Raw genomic sequence first — 12,051 nt, forward strand, 5'->3', positions numbered from 1 at the left:
GTTGTTCCGTAGCTGCATGGGAGGCTATACTATCAAGGTTGGGGCCATATATCGCAAGTCCGACTCCTCCGATGATAAACCTAGACCCCCGCCACGCCGGGGTCCGCTCATAAGTCCGACGCAATAGGTCCGACGCCTCATAATAAGTCCGACAAAATTGCATTCCCTAACCAAATAAAGGCCCATAAGTCCGACGCCTCATAGATCCGACGCCTCATACTAGCTCCGACGCCTCATAGCTCCGACGCCTCGTAAGTCCGACAAATTAAACGCCTCGTTTTTCCGTTGTCGGACTTATGAGGCGTCGGACCTATGAGGCGAAATAAATAAATGTTATGCCTCATAAGTCCGACGCCTCATAAGTCCGAAATTTCGGACTTACGAGGCGTCGGACCTATGAGGCGTCGGACTTATGATACGGCCCCGCCACGCCTCGGAAGTCCGAAATTTACAAATTATTAGGCGTCGGATTGATGAGGTGTCGGACCTAGGCGTCGGAATTTTATAAGTTATGGGCCTTATATTAGATTTTGCCGGACTTGGGGCCTATAATGCGTCTGACCTATATATTGTTGATGTACCCTAACGTGGCGCGGCCCCTAACGTGGCGCACTTGGATTTTTCGCCGGTAGCGCCTACCTAGAGCAAAATTTTAAACTGAAATTTCACAGAAAGTGAAATTTCATCAAGTTCTAAACGGTCCTGTTCATAAATCGCGAGTTTATTTACCCGTAACAAAGTTAGAAGGAAAAGCTATTTTGGCGTGATTATCTGATTTTATTTTCAAGTGCAAAGTGAACCCTTTGAAAATGCCCTGAAAAATAAGAAAATAATTTTCTGACAAACATTTGGCTGGGTATGTAAGTAAAGATATTAATTACTTATCAGAATTTATCACGTTTACAGGAATTCGTAAGTGTTAATTTGGAATTTTCCAAGATTTATTCAAGTGCGCCACGTTAGAGAACACTCCGCCACTTTGTGCCCAATTTCCGGACACCACCGTTTTTGAATTTCGGATTAAATTTTATGAAGCTGAAATTGTTCACAGAGGTAAAATAGCAAGTATCGATAAGGTAAAAGTACTAGTATTTCATTGCATGAATTTGAGGTTTGTCAACAAAGAGGTTTGGCAACACTACACGAGGAAAGTCGGGTAAGCTTCGAAGTGCGCCACGTTAGGGTACACGACTATATATGAGGCTTAGCGGAGCCCTTAAGATTTCCCTTTAAGTCCAATGTTGTTGAAAGGTCATTGGAAACGATGGAAAATGATGAATACTCCGAATACAAAATACTCTAAATAATTATGGAGAACTAGTGATCAAAGGCATCTTGTGAGCCAATAGTTCGTCAGTACTGATTGTTATTCTCCTCTGATGTTATTGTGTATCGTCTAAACATGAGAATGCAGTTTCTATTTTGTTGGTTTCTGACAAAGGAAGGCATTTCAAATACATGTAGTTTGCTCCAATTTGTAGAGAAAATATTCTGAACTTGCGGAAAAAGGACCCACAAAGTCAGAACGTCGGCCAAAGAGGCGAAAAAAGATATGTTTTTTTGCATGCCTATAGAATTTATATAAGGGAGGTGTTTGGTACGCCCACGGGGGTCGTGCGGATCCAGATAATCCACCCTAAGAATTTCTGTGTAAGCCATGCTAGATTAAACTTTTAAATAATAAAACATGAATCAATGAAGTTGGAGGCTCACTCGGATGGCAGGTATGGGAGCCGCTGATAAGTTCAAGCTTGACACCACCAAGGAGAAAGAGAAGGCTGCCGGCCAAGGCTAAGGCAGCTAAGGAGAAGGAGATAATCAAGGCCAAGAAGGAACGGGAAATGAAAGCCAAGATTGCAGAAAAGCCAAGAAAGCCAAAATGGTGAAGAAAGTCAAGAAACCCGCGCCGAAGAAGTCACCCAAGAAACCTGCCAAGAAAACGCCATCCAAGTCCAATATACATCTGTCAAGAAATCCTCCACCAAGCCATGCCAGCCAAGTCAACCAAGCTCAAGCCAGCCAAGAAGCCAGCCATGCAGCAAGAACACATCGAGCAAGCAGAAGAAAAGGTCGGCCAAGCCTGCGAAGAAATCATCGAATCAACAAACTAAAAACCAAAACGGCTCTTTTCAGAGCCACAACGTTTTCACAAAAGAGATGAGATATTCGTTTCTGCAATTTGCATTTTTTTTTATTTTATATTTTTCATGATTACTGTTTTTAAGCTTTCGTTAACCCCCCCCCCCCCAAAAAAAACACCCCAAAACATCATTGCATGAAAATAGGATATTTTCACCCCGGTATATTCCATCCCGCCCCAGGGGCCAGAATAAAAAAGAACATCGGATATTCCAACCTCCTGATTCGGAGTACTCTAACTCCCCCCCCCCCCCACACACACACACACGCTTAATTGCACAGGCATAGAAGTGGGGAAGCGGCCCCCATCCCCCATTTCCCCCCATCCCCCATTCGCCCCTCCCCCGCCCCTAACTCCCCCTTCCCCGGGGTCTGGATAATGGTGCACGGAAAAAAAGAGAAATTAGGGACAAAGGAAATTTTATCCCCGCCACGCCCCAAGGGGTCGGGATAATGGGCAAGACCAAAAGGGTCAATAAAACATGTGATTATCTGTTGCATGCAGTGTTCCCGGTGCACGCCCCCAACCTCCCCCACCCCACCCTCTCAACCCCGTCCCGTCGCTTTAAGATTGTAAGGGACGAAAAAAGGCCATTAAGAAACGGAATCCTTGCTTTGTAACGCTTCTTCCATAGCTCCTGCACGGGTGCATATCTATGTTCCCCAATACCGATGTTCCCCAAAACCGATGTTCCCCGAAATCCTTACCGAAATATAACCCTAACCCTAACCCTAACCCTAATCATATGGATTTGGGGGAACATCGATAGTTTCTGCTCTGCTGCACGATACGTACATGTACATGTACGTGTATACTGTATACTGATCATTCGCAATTTTTGGCAGTTCCTTCGAAAAATTTCCATGCATATTGCTCGCGACCATCGCACAATCAAACCGACCACTCATATGTGGCACACCATTCGACAGCTGAAAACCTCAACTATTTGAAATAAATTCATTTGAATTTGAACCAAATACTGGAAAGAAGACAAACGGGATTAAAGCGATGGACGCCTAGCGAGTGTGGCCGAAATTGATCGAAGACGATGTCATGCGCGTATTAAAGCAAGAATTTGACTATCGCGTCATAAATTTCGGCGCTGTTAACCTAATTAGCATACGAAGGTTTCTGTGAATAGTTTGTCGTGGCCCCCACCCTCTGCCCCTAGGGTCGGGATATAATGCAAGGACCAAATCAAAAGAAGATTGAGAAATTCCAGGCCCTCCCCATCTGCGGCTCCCCCGGGGATATTCAACCCTCCTGGTTTGGAGTACTCTAACCCCTCCACCTCTCTCTCCCCCTCTCTCTCCCCCTCTCTCTCCCCCTCCCCCCCCCCAAGAGCAGCACGTCTTAAGATTAATCGCTGGAAGAACAGGAATAATATTCCATCCTCTTTGTTTGGGGAAATCCAACCCGCCCCCACCCCCTCCACCCACGGGCATGCAGGTCTGAAAATAATCCTTGAAGAAAATGCAATCCTCTGTTTGGTAAATCCACAAGCCCTGCCCACTCCCACACCCACCCACTGGGCATGCAGATCTGGAACTGAGAATCGCTGGAAGAAAATCCCCCGACCCCACCAACCCCTACCCGGCCTCAACCCCCCCCCCCCCCAACCCAGTCCCATCCCGCAGTAAAAAAAAAAGTCTGGTCGGGAACGTAATTGCACCACCACCGTAAAAAGACAAAAATCACTGTTGGAAAACAAATTTCAGCTTTCTTGGCATGGCTTGAACCGCACACCCCGCCCCCGCCCCACCCCGGGGGTCTGAATATGATATCCAGGACAGGGGAAATGAAAAATGAAAGGGGTAGGCCTACTCCCAATAATATAATAAAGGTGCATCATTCATCAGAAAACAAAACATCTTGCTTTTTAGATTAATCTTGTTTTTTTTATTATTAGAACGCAAGCGGTGATGGCGTGATCAATATTGAAAATCATTTGCTGTTCCATCGAAAAATGCCAATGCATATTGCTCGCGACCATCGCACTATCAAACCGACCACCCACATGTGGCACACCATTCGACAGCTGAAAACCTCAACTATTCGGAATAAATTCATTTGAATTCGAACCAAATGTTGGAAAGAAGAAAAATAGGATTGAAGAGATGGACTCCCAGTGAGATTGGCCGAAGACGATGTCATGCGCGTAATAAAGCAAGAACTTGACAATGACGTCATCATGAGCGGAGCTGTTCGCCTAGTTGCATACGAAGGTTTCTGTGAATAGTTTGTCGGGGCCCCCACCCTCTGTCCCCAAGGGTCGGGATATAATGCAAGGACCAAACTCCGCTGGATCGACGGCCTCACCAGATGGAGCGGTCTCAGTGTGGATAAACTAACTGCGGCGACCCTTCAGCGAAGGAAATCACCCCTTCACCAGTCACACAACCCAGAAGAAGTGGACGGTTGTTGCGTCAACGGGCAGTAGCCTACGACGTCTGATGATGATGATGATGATGATGGAAACAAAAGAAGATTGGGAAATTCCTGAAGCTCCCCGGGATATTCAACCCTCCTGGTTTGGAGTACTCTAGCCCCCCCCCCTACCCTGACTCATGCGGCCCCACCACCTCCCCCCCCCCCAAGAGCAGCACGTCTTAAGATTAATAACTAAAAGAACATGAAGGACATTCCACCCTCTTTGTTTTGGGAAATCCCCCCCCCCCGACAACCCCTACCCGGCCTCAACCCCGGCCCGGTCCATGATATCGCAGTAAAAGAAAGTCTGATCGGGAAAGTAATTGCACCAAATTAAAAGACAAACTTCACTTGTTGGAAAAAAAAAATTCAGCCATCTTGCCGTGGTTTGAACACCACGCTCCGCCCTCCCCCATCGCCCCACCCCAGGGTCGGAATATGGTATCCAGGGCAGGGGAAAGGAAAAAAGAAAGGGGTATTCCCAATAATAAAGTCACATCATTCATCAGAAAACAAAACATCCTGATTATTTTATTAATCTTGGGTTTTTATTAGAACGCGCGCGGTGCCGGCGGCGGGATTATAGCCGGCGTGATCAATTGAAAATCATTCGCAATTTTTAGCAGTTCCAGTGATAAATTTCCATGCATTTTGCTCGCGACCATCGCACTATTAAACCGACCACCCACTTGGGCCGCACTATTCGCCAGCTAAAAACCTCAACTACTCGGAATAAATTAATTTGATCTCAAACCAAATGTTGGAAGGAAGAAAAACAGGATTGAAAAGATTGACTCCCTTGGACAAAACGAAGTTTGAGTTCCAAAAAGGAAAACGCTAAAACAATATTTTAACTGTCAAAACTCACCCTTTCATTTAACAATTTTGACGCTTTCTTCGGCAAAAGGAAGCGGACATCATTCTGTTGCTTTCAGCAAATAAATTTCTGGCATGTGCATCCTCCGATGTAGGCCTACAATGATATTATTAATAAAACTGAAGGAGTCTGGCCAAAAATTGGCCGAAGTAGATGGCATGCGCGTTAGCAAGAATTTCATTATGATGCTATAATTAGCGGCGCTGTTTACCTAATTTGCATATCAAGATTTCTGTGTTGGTGGGGGCCCCCACCACCCACCGCCCAAAGGGTCGGGATATGTTGCAAGGACCGAAAAAAGAAAAGAAAATGTGAAATTCCACCCTCCTCCTTTTGAGGCCCCCCCCCCCCGGATTTTCAGCCTCCTGGTTTTGAGTACTCTACCCCCGGCCCCCTCTACACTCACGAGGCATCCTCGCCCACGGCCCCCCCCCCCCCCCCCTCCACCGGCAACCCCTTATGTCCACTCCCCTTCCATGGGGTCCTGATATGGTGCAGGTGTAAGAAATGAAAGACAGGAAATATTCCATTGTCCTGGTTCTCAGTACCCCCCTCCCGTTCCTTTCCCCCCACCCAGGGGACCCCACCCCGCCCCTCAAGGTGTTGGGATATATGCAATGGCCATTCAACCAAAGAATGTGCATATTCCACCCACTGTGTCTTTGTTCCCCCGCCGCCCCCCCCCCCCCCCTCCCCCCTCCCCCTCCCCCACCCCACCTGCAGGCCTCCCCAACCCCACCCGCGGGCCATCCCCACCCCAACCCACCGCCCAACCCCGTTGCATCGGGATACAGGGTAAAAGGGACAGAAAAAAAGAGACACACACACATTTCATCAAACGGGATCCCTTTAATCAAACGGGATCCCTTTAATCTTCGTAACCGTCTTTCACTGAGCTATATATATCTCCTGCACGTTGCACGTGTTTATATCACGTGATTACTTCACTATCATTCGCAATTTTGGGCAGTTCTAGCGAGCAATTTTTATGCATATTGCTCGCGACCATCGCCGTATCAGACCGACCACCCACATGTGCCACACCATTTCAAAGCTGAAAACCTGTTCTATATGGAACTAATTCCGGTTTTCCCGAACCAAATTCGAGAAGAAAGAAATTTAGGATTAAAAAGATGGACTCCCTCGAAAAATAAGAAGGTTTGGTTCCTAAAAAAAAAAACGCTAAAAAATGTTTCAACTGTCAAAACTCAAGCAATAGTTCATCGATTTTGACGCTTTCTTCGGCAAAAGAAAGCAGATATCATGAGCTTTTCTACTGTAAATTTCTGGCATGTTCACTCTCCGATGCATAATGATTTCATTCATAAAACTGAAGCGAGTCGGGCTGAAATTGATGGCATGAGCGCAAGCACGAACTCAACGTTGACGTCATAATGAGGGGCGTGTTGACCCCAATTTGCATAGGTGAATTTTCGCGATAAGTTTGTATGTGAGTCATTCAATACCGTAACACCACCCTTTGTTGCGCAGAGGTCAAAGAATAAACCGGTCACATTTCAATGCACACGACCCAAATAGTTTACAGTGAAATTCAACAGGCAAGGCAAAGCTTGATTGAAAAATCTCCAAGAACAGTCTTACCTCGTGTTTCCCATGCTGATTTACTGAACTCTCAAATGGAGGTAAATTCCACAGATTTCGTTGGTATTCATAACATAAACCGCCACTCAAATTTCGGAGAAGACATTTAAAAATCGAACTATGGCCTGCGTCGACGTCTCACACTCGACTCGTTCAGTTCACGCTGTAAACTGACTGGATGGATGTTTAAGAATCCCCACAATTTTCGTACAAAATAATCCTCACAAGTTGCAGTGAACGACGTGTCCTGAATTTGGTCCGCAAATCTTGCCCTCTCGAATAAATTCCACAGGTTGGCAATAGACGCTACAGTTGCATCACCTTAGAAACGAAATTCCTCATTTCATAGCGTCCGTTAACTTTCTGATTGACAAGAAAATTTATTTATGGCACATGAATAATTTCGCTTCGCTGGTGACACAACCAAAAAAGACATGCAATGTGGGTATGATTGAAGGGAACCAGTTACAATTTTACTTTCACGGTCGCTCGAAATTAAGATACCGCAAGAGGGCGCTATGCCATTTTCTCGGTAAACCACTTGTTCGCGACACCTGTTGCTGTCTGCTGCTTGATTGTAAACGCCGGGTTGTCCATCTCCAACTTTCAGTGAAAATTCGTTGGATATGCACGAGGCACACGGAATTCAGCCGCGGAATTAAAACGTCAGCGTGGTACTTATTTAATGGGCAATTGTGCCCTAATTTTGTTCCCTTAATAAATCGTAAAATTACTGGTTTGCTGGCCGACAAAAACACATTGAATTTAATGGGGTGAACACTTCGACGACCTGGAATCGAGCATGTCAAGGGCGGAGCCAGAAAACAATTTCTTTTGGGGGGGGGGGCAAAAAAAGAATGTTGGTCCCCCAAAGAAAGAGTGGGTCCCAAAACTTATGGCGTTTTTTAAGGGCCCCTAATAGTTTTTTTTTTTTTTTGATTCTAGATGCTCTGTGCTGTGGTGCGATCTGAGGCAATTTATGACCACTTTGACCAATTGTTTTGCCTAGGAGTGGGATCAGAACTGAAAAATCTTTTAAAAAATCCTGGACACTAGAAGTACAAGTAACATGGACCCTACCAATCACCTTTTTTAACATCCGGACATGGTCTAGTACTTATAGTAATAGTAGTCCGAAAAATTTGGGACTTTCCATGCTGTTTCTGGTACTAGGGTCCCAGTTACTCGGACCATGGAGCTACACATGTATATATAATAGCTCTACGCTCGGACCATGCTCGGACTAGGACGTCACAATTAATATGCAATCAAAGTAACAAAAAAGTGGAATAGCATAAAAAAGCATAATTTCACACTTTTTTGTGGTTACGAAATTAACTATAAAGATTCAATTTACCCAAAAAGAAATATAATTTAAAATCTAAAATTCCCAACCTGGATTTGAACCCACAACCTTCAGATTGAGAGTCAGCAGTCCATACCATTGGACTAAGCATAATTTCACACTTTTTAGTGGTTACGAAATTAACTATAAAGATTCAATTTACCCCAAAAGAAATAAAATTTAAAATCTAAAATTCCCAACCTGGATTTGAACCCGCAACCTTCAGATTTAAAGTCAGCAGTCCATACCATTGTACTAAGCATAATTTCACACTTTTTAGTGATTACGAAATTAACTATAAAGTTTCAATTTACCCAAAAAGAAATAAAATTTAAAATCTAAAATTCCTACCCTGGATTTGAACCCACAACCTTGAGATTTAGAGTCAGCAGTCCGTACCATTGGACTAAGCATAATTTCACACTTTTTAGTGGTTACGAAATTAATTATCAAGTTTCAATTTACCCAAAAAGAAATAAAATTTAAAATCTAAAATTCCCACTCTGGATTTGAACCCACAACCTTGAGATTTAGAGTCAGCAGTCCGTACCATTGGACTAAGCATAATTTCACACTTTTTAGTGGTTACGAAATTAATTATCAAGTTTCAATTTACCCAAAAAGAAATAAAATTTAAAATCTAAAATTCCCACTCTGGATTTGAACCCACAACATTCAGATTTAGAGTCAGCAGTCCGTACCATTGGACTAAGCATAATTTCACACTTTTTAGTGGTTACGAAAATAACTATAAAGATTCAATTTACCCAAAAAGAAATAAAATTTAAAATCAAAAATTCCCACCCTGGATTTGAACCCACAACATTCAGATTTAGAGTCAGCAGTCCGTACCATTGGACTAAGCATAATTTCACACTTTTTAGTGGTTACGAAATTAACTATAAAGATTCAATTTACCCAAAAAGAAATAAAATTTTAAAATCTAAAATTCCCACGCTGGATTTGAACCCGCAACCTTCAGATTTAGAGTCCGCAGTCCATACCATTGGACTAAGCATAATTTCACACTTTTTAGTGGTCACGAAATTAACTATAAAGTTTCAATTTACCCAAAAAGAAATAAAATTTTAAAATCTGAAATTCCAACCCTGGATTTGAACCCACAACCTTCAGATTTAGAGTCAGCAGTCCGTACCATTGGACTAAGCATAATTTCACACTTTTTAGTGGTTACGAAATTAACTATAAAGATTCAATTTACCCCAAAAGAAATAAAATTTTAAAATCTAAAATTCCCACCCTGGATTTGAACCCGCAACCTTCAGATTTAGAGTCAGCAGTCCGTACCATTGGACTAAGCATAATTTCACACTTTTTAGTAGTTACGAAATTAACTATAAAGTTTCAATTTACCCAAAAAGAAATAAAATTTTAAAATCTAAAATTCCCACCCTGGATTTGAACCCGCAACCTTCAGATTTAGAGTCAGCAGTCCGTACCATTGGACTAAGCATAATTTCACACTTTTTAGTGGTTACGAAATTAACTATAAAGGTTCAATTTACCCCAAAAGAAATAAAATTTTAAAATCTAAAAATCCCACCCTGGATTTGAACCCGCAACCTTCAGATTTAGAGTCAGCAGTCCCTACCATTGGACTAAGGATAATTTCACACTTTTTAGTGGTTATGAAATTAACTATAAAGATTCAATTTACCCCAAAAGAAATAAAATTTTAAAATATAAAATTCCCACCCTGGATTTGAACCCGCAACCTTCAGATTTAGAGTCAGCAGTCCGTACCATTGGACTAAGGATAATTTCACACTTTTTAGTGGTTACGAAATTCACTATAAAGTTTCAATTTACCCCAAAAGAAATAAAATTTTAAAATCTAAAATTCCCACCCTGGATTTGAACCCGCAACCTTCAGATTTAAAGTCAGCAGTCCGTACCATTGGACTAAGCATAATTTCACACTTTTTAGTGGTTACGAAATTCACTATAAAGTTTCAATTTACCCCAAAATAAATAAAATTTGAAAATCTAAAATTCCCACCCTGGATTTGAACCCGCAACCTTCAGATTTAGAGTCAGCAGTCCGTACCATTGGACTAAGCATAATTTCACACTTTTTAGTGGTTACGAAATTAACTATAATGTTTCAATTTACCCAAAAAGAAATAAAATTTTAAAATCTAAAATTCCCACCCTGGATTTGAACCCGCAACCTTCAGATTTAGAGTCAGCAGTCCGTACCATTGGACTAAGCATAATTTCACACTTTTTAGTGGTTACGAAATTCACTATAAAGTTTCAATTTCCCCCAAAATAAATAAAATTTGAAAATCTAAAATTCCCACCCTGGATTTGAACCCGCAACCTTCAGATTTAGAGTCAGCAGTCCGTACCATTGGACTAAGCATAATTTCACACTTTTTAGTGGTTACGAAATTCACTATAATGTTTCAATTTACCCAAAAAGAAATAAAATTTTAAAATCTAAAATTCCCACCCTGGATTTGAACCCGCAACCTTCAGATTTAGAGTCAGCAGTCCATACCATTGGACTAAGCATAATTTCACACTTTTTAGTGGTTACGAAATTAACTATAAAGATTCAATTTACCCCAAAAGAAATAAAATTTTAAAATCTAAAATTCCCACCCTGGATTTGAACCCGCAACCTTCAGATTTAGAGTCAGCAGTCCGTACCATTGGACTACGCATAATTTCACACTTTTTAGTGGTTACGAAATTAACTATAAAGATTCAATTTACCCAAAAAGAAATAAAATTTTAAAATCTAAAATTCCCACCCTGGATTTGAACCCACAACCTTCAGATTGAGAGTCCGCAGTCCATACCATTGGACTAAGCATAATTTCACACTTTTTAGTGGTCACGAAATTAACTATAAAGTTTCAATTTACCCAAAAAGAAATAAAATTTTAAAATCTGAAGTTCCAACCCTGGATTTGAACCCACAACCTTCAGATTTAGAGTCAGCAGTCCGTACCATTGGACTAAGCATAATTTCACACTTTTTAGTGGTTACGAAATTAACTATAAAGATTCAATTTACCCAAAAAGAAATAAAATTTTAAAATCTAGAATTCCCACCCTGGATTTGAACCCACAACCTTCAGATTGAGAGTCAGCAGTCCATACCATTGGACTAAGCATAATTTCACACTTTTTAGTGGTTACGAAATTAACTATAAAGTTTCAATTTACCCAAAAAGAAATAAAATTTTCAAATCTAAAATTCCCACCCTGGATTTGAACCCGCAACCTTCAGATTTAGAGTCAGCAGTCCGTACCATTGGACTAAGCATAATTTCACACTTTTTAGTGGTTACGAAATTAACTATAAAGTTTCAATTTACCCAAAAAGAAATAAAATTTTAAAATCTAAAATTCCCACCCTAGATTTGAACCCGCAACCTTCAGATTTAGAGTCAGCAGTCCGTACCATCGGACTAAGCATAATTTCACACTTTTTAGTGGTTACGAAATTAACTATAAAGGTTCAATTTACCCAAAAAGAAATAAAATTTTAAAATCTGAAATTCCAACCCTGGATTTGAACCCACAACCTTCAGATTTAGAGTCAGCAGTCCGTACCATTGGACTAAGCATAATTTCACACTTTTTAGTGGTTACGAAATTAACTATAAAGATTCAATTTACCCC

The 12,051-nt window shown here is 41.7% G+C and overlaps 1 protein-coding gene across 2 annotated transcripts in view; it reads right to left on the reverse strand.

The window, feature by feature from the left end:
- LOC119744793 (adhesion G-protein coupled receptor V1-like) overlaps positions 1-7,459 on the reverse strand; it is a 109,921-nt gene extending 102,462 nt beyond the window's left edge. For both annotated transcript variants that reach the window (XM_038220930.1, XM_038220929.1), the window contains exon 1: positions 7,050-7,459. In XM_038220930.1, the coding sequence (XP_038076858.1) occupies positions 7,050-7,063 (14 nt within the window). In that variant the 5' untranslated portion in view covers positions 7,064-7,459. The remainder of the gene's footprint in view (positions 1-7,049) is intronic.
- Positions 7,460-12,051: the final 4,592 nt, after the last annotated feature.

This window comes from Patiria miniata, unplaced genomic scaffold (genome assembly GCF_015706575.1).
Source record: "Patiria miniata isolate m_02_andy unplaced genomic scaffold, ASM1570657v1 HiC_scaffold_7, whole genome shotgun sequence".
NCBI lineage: Eukaryota > Metazoa > Echinodermata > Asteroidea > Valvatida > Asterinidae > Patiria > Patiria miniata.